The sequence below is a fragment of the Ochlerotatus camptorhynchus genome, unplaced genomic scaffold (genome assembly GCF_037179485.1).
Source record: "Ochlerotatus camptorhynchus isolate MF236.1 unplaced genomic scaffold, CSIRO-AGI_Acam_v1.1 ptg000158l, whole genome shotgun sequence".
NCBI classification, from domain to species: domain Eukaryota; kingdom Metazoa; phylum Arthropoda; class Insecta; order Diptera; family Culicidae; genus Ochlerotatus; species Ochlerotatus camptorhynchus.
Genome location: NW_027040648.1, coordinates 851,799 through 860,827, shown reverse-complemented (window position 1 = coordinate 860,827; position 9,029 = coordinate 851,799). Strand labels below are relative to the sequence as shown.

General features: G+C 43.7%; 1 protein-coding gene across 1 annotated transcript; it reads right to left on the bottom strand.

The window, feature by feature from the left end:
* Window positions 1-6,213: 6,213 nt before the first annotated feature.
* LOC135701395 (uncharacterized) lies at window positions 6,214-7,609 on the bottom strand. Its single transcript, XM_065222179.1, has 4 exons — window positions 7,596-7,609; window positions 7,445-7,535; window positions 6,304-6,451; window positions 6,214-6,230 (listed from the first exon to the last, which is right to left on the bottom strand). Exons 1-4 carry the CDS (start codon window positions 7,607-7,609, stop codon window positions 6,214-6,216), a joined length of 270 nt encoding a protein of 89 aa, XP_065078251.1.
* Between the last annotated feature and the right edge of the window lie 1,420 nt (window positions 7,610-9,029).

Sequence of the window (9,029 nt, the reverse complement as noted above, 5' to 3'; positions counted from 1 at the left end):
CTGGAGCTCTCACTCGCGCTCCTTTCGTGTGGCAATTCGGCTCCGGGGGCTGATAGGATCAAGTTCGACTTGTTGAAGAACCTCCCAGACGTCGCTAAGAGGCGCATGTTGAACTTGTTTTGTCAGTTTCTGGAGCTAAATATTGTTCCGGATGATTGGAGGCGGGTGAGAGTTATAGCCATTAAAAAGCCTGGAAAACCCGCGTCAGATCACAACTCGTATCGTCCCATTGCGATGTTATCGTGTATTCGAAAATTGTTGGAGAAAATGATCCTTTTTCGCCTGGACAAATGGGTTGAGTTGAACCACCTACTCTCAGATACTCAATTTGGTTTCCGTAGGGGCAAGGGAACGAACGACTGTCTCGCGTTGCTTTCCACTGAAATTCAGTTGGCTTTTGCTAAAAAAGAGAAAATGGCTTCTGTATTCTTGGATATCAAGGGGGCTTTTGATTCAGTATCGGTTGAAGTCCTTTCAGACAAACTCCACGCTTGTGGCCTTTCTCCATTAATTAATAACTTTTTGTACAATTTGCTGTCAGAGAAACATATGAGCTTTTCTCATGGAAACTCTACAGCTTCTCGATTTAATTACATGGGTCTCCCCCAGGGCTCATGTTTAAGCCCCCTTTTGTATAATTTCTACGTCAGAGAAATTGACAATTGTCTAAGGGACAACTGCACGTTGAGACAACGTGCAGATGACGGAGTAGTGTCTCTGACAGTACCCAGGTTAGGCCGACCTGCAAGGACCCTTACAGGATACCTTAGACAATTTGTCTACTTGGGCTATCCAGCTAGGTATCGAATTCTCCACGGAGAAAACTGAGTTGGTCGTTTTTTCTAGGAAGCATAGCCCAGCACAACCGAAGCTTCAACTTTTGGGTAAGCCGATCACTCATTCCATGTCTTTTAAATATCTTGGGGTCTGGTTCGATTCAAAATGCACCTGGGAATCCCACATTGAGTATCTGAAGCGGAAATGCCAACAAAGGATCAATTTTCTCCGAACAATTACCGGAACGTGGTGGGGAGCCCATCCGCAAGATCTTCTAACGTTGTACCGGACAACGATTTTATCGGTTTTAGAATACGGTAGTTTTTGTTTCCAGTCGGCGGCTAAAACTCACATCATCAAACTGGAACGTATCCAGTATCGTTGTCTTCGTATCGCGTTAGGATGCATGCACTCGACTCATACGATGAGTCTCGAAGTGTTAGCGGGCATGTTGCCACTCTCGGATCGATTTTCGGAATTATCCCTCAGGCTCCTCACCCGTTGTGAAGTTATGAACCCACTGGTGATTGCAAACTTTGAGAAGCTTCTTGAGCTAAACCCTCAAACTCGTTTTATGTCATTGTACTACGTGTACATAACACAGGATGTCAGCCCTTCGCAGCATAATCCCTATCGTGTTTGCTTCTCCGACTTCGACAATTCTGTTCATTTTGATTTATCCATGACGCAAGAGATTCGCGGAATCCCAGAGCATCATCGTTCCATGATTGCTCCGTCAATTTTCGCTGCAAAGTTTGGCCAAGTAGATTCCGCAAGATCGTTCTTCACAGATGGATCACTAATAGAGGCGTCCGCTGGTTTTGGTATTTATAACGAATTTCATTGCGCCTCTCAAATGCTTCATGCTCCTTGTTCCGTATATGTTGCTGAACTGGCGGCAATACATTATACGCTAGAAACGATCGCCTCACTTGCACCAGATCATTATTTTATTTTTACGGATAGTCTCAGTTCTGTCGAGGCTATTCGCTCCATGAGGCCGGTAAAGCACTCCTCGTATTTTCTCATGAAAATACGAGAGCTTCTAAGTGCTTTATCTTTAAGATCTTTTGTCATCACCTTTGCATGGGTCCCATCTCATTGCTCGATTCCGGGCAATGAGAAGGCGGACTCGCTTGCAAAGGTGGGCGCTATGGATGGCGATATTTACGATCGACAAATCGCCTACGACGAATTTTTCTTCATTTATCGTCAACAGTCACTCGCCAGCTGGCAAAATAAATGGAGTGAAGGGAGTTTGGGACGATGGTTATATTCAATCATCCCCAAGGTGTCGAAGTGTCCTTGGTTCAAGGGGTTGGATGTGGGTCGAGACTTCATTCGTATGATGTCTCGCCTCATGTCCAATCACTACTCGTTAAACGCTCACTTGTTCCGTGTTGAGCTGGGGGACAGTAATCTCTGTGAATGTGGACAAGGTTACCAGGACGCAGATCACATTATTTGGTCATGTGCTGAGCACCGTGGAGTCAGATCCGAGTTGTACGATTCCCTTCGGGCTCGAGGTAGACAACCTAATGTTCCAGTTCGGGATATTTTGGCTAGACGCGATCTGGAGTTTATGCAACTCATATATGTTTTCTTGAAGAATATTAACCATAGATTGTAAGTTTGATTAACTTTGTGTTTAGTTTGTGTTTTGTATGTGTGTGTGTATTTTTTTTTTGTAGATTTGTTTCTGTAATAATTGTATAATTACAGAGTTGATATAACGTCGAAAGGATTAAGTATATGTTTTAGAAATAGTGAAATTTTTGAATCATAAATCATATTCCAAATCTCCTTTTCCCTCTCCCGATCCAAATAATTGTCATCCAATAACCTCGAGAAGACCGCGAGTAATCAGTTCCAATCCTTTAATTTTAGATTTAAGACATTTATAATGTATAAAGAAAATGATAACTTGGCTCTGTAAAGTTTATTCGATTGAGCCTGTACAAATAAAGTTATTAACAAAAAAAAAAAAAAAAAAAAAAAACAAATACCGAATGCCAGATCAGTTTGCCAGAACATCAAAATAGATTATAAGTGATGTATGTATGTAAAGGAAACCACTCATTGTTGCAGGCACAACCATTAGACAGTGGACTGTCCACCTCGTACGACTTGATCAAGTACAACACCTGATTGTATTCAATTTACCATTGTATGAAGGGCCAAAAACGGAGGGCGAACCTGTAAGCAGAGACACTTACGCTTAGTCCGCGGGATCAAAGAGAATCTCCTTCCAACATTAAAATCCTACAACCCGGTAATGTACAAGCCATCGCACGAGAGGATGTCCCAATGAGTGGGGAAGAAGAGCCCGCCTTCAATTCACGATCAGTTAACGAGCTGGAGTGCGATGAAATGCAGCAGCTGTATCGTTCTCAAGAAACACGCAAGTTCTACAGAAACTCAACGCATCCCACCAAGGCTTTGTGCCGCGAGCCGAAATGTGTCGGGATAAGGAAGGGGTATCACAACGGACGAACGTGAGGTGATTGAAAGGTGGAAGCAGCACTACGATGAACATCTGAACGGCGCAGAGGCGGAGGACCAAGGCGGCAGGATGGCTTCGTCGGTACAGCGGATGAGTGGGACATGCCAGCTCCCACGATAGGTGAAGTTAAGAATGCTATCCGACAGTTTAAGAACAACAAAGCAGCTGGGAAAGATGGTATCGGAGCGGAACTTATCAAAATGGGCCCGGATAAGTTGGCCACTTGTCTGCACCGACTGATAGTCAGGATCTGGGATACAGAACAGCTATCGGAGGAGTGGAAAGAGGGAGTAATATGCCCAGTGACAAACTAAAATGTGAGAACTATCAAGCGATCACTATTCTTAACGCGGCTTACAAAGTGCTTTCCCAGATCATCTTTCGCCGTTTATCGCCGCTAGCAAGCAGATTTGTGGGAAGTTATCAAGCCGGTTTTGTGGACGGGCGATCGACAACGGACCAAATCTTTACGTTGCGGCAGATCCTCCAAAAGTGTCGTGAATATCAAGTCCCTACGCACCACCTACTATTCATCGATTTCAAGGCAGCTTATGATACTTATTGACCGTGAAGAGCTATGGAAGATTATGGACGAGAACGGTTTTCCCGGGAAGCTGATCAGACTGATCAGGGCTACGATGGATGGTGTACAGTGCTGCGTGAAGATATCGGGTGCGTTAACGGACTCGTTTGAAATCTTATTTCCTTTATTTAACGTCGATCTCTGTTCCGCAATCTAGTGCCAATCACCGACGGACATCGATTGCCATCCATTGACGCCAATCGAATGTGCAGGAAGGTTTCCACACCTGCGTAGGATATCGCACCCATTCAAACACACATGGACCGGGACCAACGGCTTTACTTCCCTTCCGACGTGACCAGAGATTTTTATGCCTCAGAAAAATCCCACCGACCTCGGCTGGGATTGAACCCAGACCCATTGGGGTGAGAAAGCAGTCACGCTTACCACTACACCACCGGCGCCGGCTGACACGTTTGAAATGAAACGTGTGACGGTGTACAGTGCTGCGTGAAGATATCGGGTGCGTTATCGGACTCGTTTGAAACTTGCAAAGGATTTCGACAAGACGATGGTCTTTCCTGCCTCCTGTTCAACATTGCGCTAGAAGGTGTTATGTGGGCTTTAACATGCGGGGCACTATCTTCAATAAGTCCAGGCAGTTCATCTGCTATGCTGACGAAGTGGACATTGTCGGAAGAACGTTTTAGGCCGTGGCGGAGCAGTACACCAGGCTGAAACGTGAAGCAGAGAAGTTTGGATTAAAGGTGAATACGTCGAAGACAAAGTATCTGTTAGCTGGAGAAATCGAGCGGGATAGGGCTCGCATAGGCAGAAGCGTGACAATCGACGGGGATGAGTTCGAGGTGGTGGATGAATGTGTACCTCGGATCATTGGTGACATCGAATAACAACTACAGCAGAAAAATTCGTCGGCGTATTATTGCCGAAAGTCGTGCTTACTACGGATTCCACAGACCCTGAGGTCGGGTAAACTTCACCTCCGTACTAAATGTACCATGTACAAGACGCTGATAAGACCGGTAGTTCTCTACGGGCACGAGACGTGGACGATGCTCGAGGAGGACCTGCAAGCACTGGGTGTTTTCGAACGACGAGTGCTTAGGACCATCTTTGGCGGGGTATGTGATAACGGTGTATGGAGACGAAGGATGAACCACGAGCTGGCGCAACTCTATGGCGAACCTTGTATCCAGAAAGTTGCGAAAGCTGGACGGGTACGATGGGTGGGTTACGTTTTAAGAATGCCGGACAACAATCCCGCAAAAATGGTGTTTGCCTCGAATCCGGCCGGTACAAGACGAAGAGGAGCACAGCGAGCAAGGTGGTTAGACCATGTGGAGCAGGATCTTGGAAATGTGGGACGGTCAAGAAATTGGAGACTGTTGGATCGTCGTCCTGGTTGGACCCATACCCAGCATATAATCACCCCTATTCTGTATTTCGTTTCGAACGAAATTCTCATACAAAAAAATATTTTTTTGTATGAGAATTTCGTTCGAAACGAAATACAGAATAGGGGTGAATGTGTCATATAATAATGGAATGAATGTTAAGAGAACAATGAAGGAAAGATCTCACCCGATGTGTTGCAAAGCAATCCATGACTTCACGGCGATTTCGAAGAGCTCCCATGGACGAGTGCACCGATCAGTCAGGTTCATTTGTGTTTATTCCACTTCTCGCGCGAATCGAGATGACCATTCTCGTTTCCTTCTCGCGTGACAATTCTCACTCTATTCCGAATGTCGACTCGCACGACGCGAGATGTTCATTTTGCATCGAGAGGAAGGATGAATCGACAGCGAAGTGCTGTTCATTTCAAGAAACGTTAAACTGAAAGAGTTCATCGCGGAAGCTATGATAAATCAGTAATTTCATTTTGGTATAAATATCAGTTTTTTTCAATAAATAAAATCATAGATACGGATAAAAACAATAGAGCACACGTTTTTCTGTCATTTGAGAATTATAACTTAAGGTTCCAAGTAACTTTCTGTGCCATTTCGATAGCACCACCGGTTATGTAATTTGGTCCTTTTTTGAGAGGGGTGGAGGCTTTATGTTGTTAATTCGAAGATCTGTTTTTTGTGTGAATCAATCAATCGTGGTCAAACCCGGTGTTTAGTGGAAAGTTTTTCCGAATAGTTGTGAGTTTTCTGCTTTTTTTGGTTTTCTTGACCTGGAGAAAGTTTGCGTTGCGCGGTACGAGAGCTGCTGTTATGATTGTCGTTCTCAATTTCTTCTACCATCTCGTCAACTTGGTCCTCTCCTTCAGATGGGTTGACGTGAGCTTCCATTGTACTGGAGAGAACTGGCAGTCCCGGTGACGACGGCATATTACGAGGCTGACTGGGACCTGGTTCAGGACATGGTGGTGAAGTTACAGTTACAGGCAGACCAAATCTAGAACCTTGAAATGAATGTATTGTACATATCCAAACTGATTTAGATTGCATATACATACTGGAAATATTACCCGTCTTGTCCAGGAACAGCAGTTTAACAACTGCATCTTCATTTGGTGATAATAATATCGTTGTATTCGGCCCACCACCGGTAGCTATAGCCTCGCGATTGTTGTAGGATAACTTTTGTTTAATTGTGTTTTTATGATCTATCCAAACCTGCAAAGACAGAAAAAAATACTAAAAAATGAATAATACAGAAAGATTAAAAGCAGGTTTTGCGAGGCCGAAGGACACGAAACTCTCAATCTCATTTCTACGCAAACCCTGACGACGAAATCTGACCGATTCCGAAACTATTCTTTCTATGGGACCGTGGTCATACCTTTCATTTGGTGAGTGTTTCGAGTCGAATAGTATAAATGTAAGAGGCTGTTCAGTCTGGACAGCGTTTTAAACGCTGTCTAGACTGGAGAGTTATAACATGTTATAACGGTTGTCAAATAATTGCAACACAGAGACCACCATCAAGATAGCGCTATAACATGTTATAACTCTGTAGTCTGAACGTATTATACCAGCTTGCATTTGAGAAAAATAGAGCACGCATAACGGTAAAATATTTTCTTTGAAAACGGCATGAAAATAAATTTAATAGGGTTTTTGATCTAATTTCCGTCCTACTAAGCACAACCCGCGTTTTACCTCTCTTTTCTGAACGAGTTTAAGCAAAAAATGGAATATTTCTATCAAAAATGACTTGCAAATTTATTCACCTTTCCATACGTACCGTTGGATTTGATAAAGTCCAAATTGTTGAGATATTGTCTAAAATCTAACACTGCTTCTTGATTCTAAATTCGTTCTACGAGTTTCAATTCCGTCCTAACGCATTGAAACGCCATTAGATTTTCTTCGTCCTACGGATAAACGTAGAAAAAGGGGATTCGCTAGGAGCGCTTCTTTTGTTTTGAGAACAATGAGCGTAAATATTCATACAATGCGCTCTAACAGGATTTATGTTGTAGCTAATGAACTAACGCATCGGAACAAACCTATTATTGATTTGTGCACGGTGAAATCATTGATATTATTGATCTTTTCTGATCGATAGAACGGAAATGGGCGATTACGACGAAGTAGCGCTCCACCCTAACTAGTTGAAAATTCCGTCCAGCGAGCGTGGTACGTTTGCCGGTCCATTGCAGCTACCTCGCAAAATTTTTGCCCTCTAACAACCGACGGATGTGCTTCCATCCGATCAACCAAGAAAGCAAACTGCTTATGGTGTGTCACACGGACTCTACAACAATATGATTTTATTACCAAAATATTTTCAAAAGCATAACAAATAAAAACTTACCGTTTCATTTCCATTTTCACGCTTTTCAAACGCTCTCGATTGCTTCTGACGTATCGACAACACTCGCATGAAAAAGTCATTCCGATCCGAGTTTTGTCGATATACATCGACTATGGGAATACACCGAAAGTTCATCGGAGCTCATTCGTATCGACAATTGTCACTCTATTCGAGTACGGGAATTGGGTGACATAAACGACTCGACTCGGTACGCGTCACACGAGAAGCGGAATAAACATAAGCTGTGTGAGCGAAGGCAAGCGGTGTGCGTCGCCTGCTCGTGAGTGACTGAATGGGGTTTATTCCAAGAGTCGAAGTGACTTTTGTCACTAGTGAAGTGAGAAAAGTCACGTCGTGGTGACGTGACTCTCCATTTGATTTGCACAGAGAGTCACGTCACCACGACGTGACTTTTCTCACTTCACTAGCTTGAGCTTGAGCTTGAGCTTGATTGACCGCCCACGGTTGCTACTCTGTTATTGCCAGATCAGCTTTAATTAGACAGAGAACCAATAGACGATGCTTGGGACTAGCAATCATCCTCAATGTGTAAAAACTGGTGATCTTAAATTAGGCAATACCAGCGCCGGCCGCGCCCGAACACAGGTCAAGAAAGGAATGGGAAGGATTGTGTTGACATAACACTCGCTTTGATGGAAGCCGAGAACACCTCTGCACTTTCACGAGGAATCACTGGGATGTTGGATAAGAGGGTTGGGTTTGCAGCAGGGTTCGTTTTGGTAAACGATAAGCTGAATTGATGTCCTAACGATCATATAACGCGAAGTAGCTTAGGACTAAACCCACGGTCTTCTGCTCAGTAAGCAAAAACGTTTGCCATCAGGCAGACGAGCACCTTTTTAATCACCGAGTTTCTGTTATTACCATGTAGTCATATTAACAAATAAAACGATTGACGAATCTTGAATGTGGATGGGCCTGAGATTAGACTCATGATGTTCTGCTCAGTAAGCAAAAACGGTTGCTCTAAGGCCACCGAGCCCCTCATATCACATAATACCGTTGCTCAAATTTTTGTATCGATTCAAACCCGGAACCAACGACAACAACGAGTTTCGCAAAATACACGATACACAAGCGATTTTACCATAAATCTCTTTGATATGTAAGAACCTGGGACCGCGTTTTTCTGCTCAGTAAGCAGGCCACTGTAACCGACGATCTTTCAAATCCGAAAACTAAAAACTACGAAAAAGTACTTAGGCCTTCATTAAGTTCCACTTTCACGCGACGTTCAATGTTTCAATTTGCTCTTTACGTATTGTTCAGGCTATAAATAGGCTCTTTTCAAAAGTTACGCGAGAAATACGCACAATCGTCGCCTACCTCGCAAAACTGGTTCCAAACGACAACAAAGGCATAAGCAACGATGGATTGTTGAACTTTGCTGGCTCGTGTAGTGCTGCTGAAAAA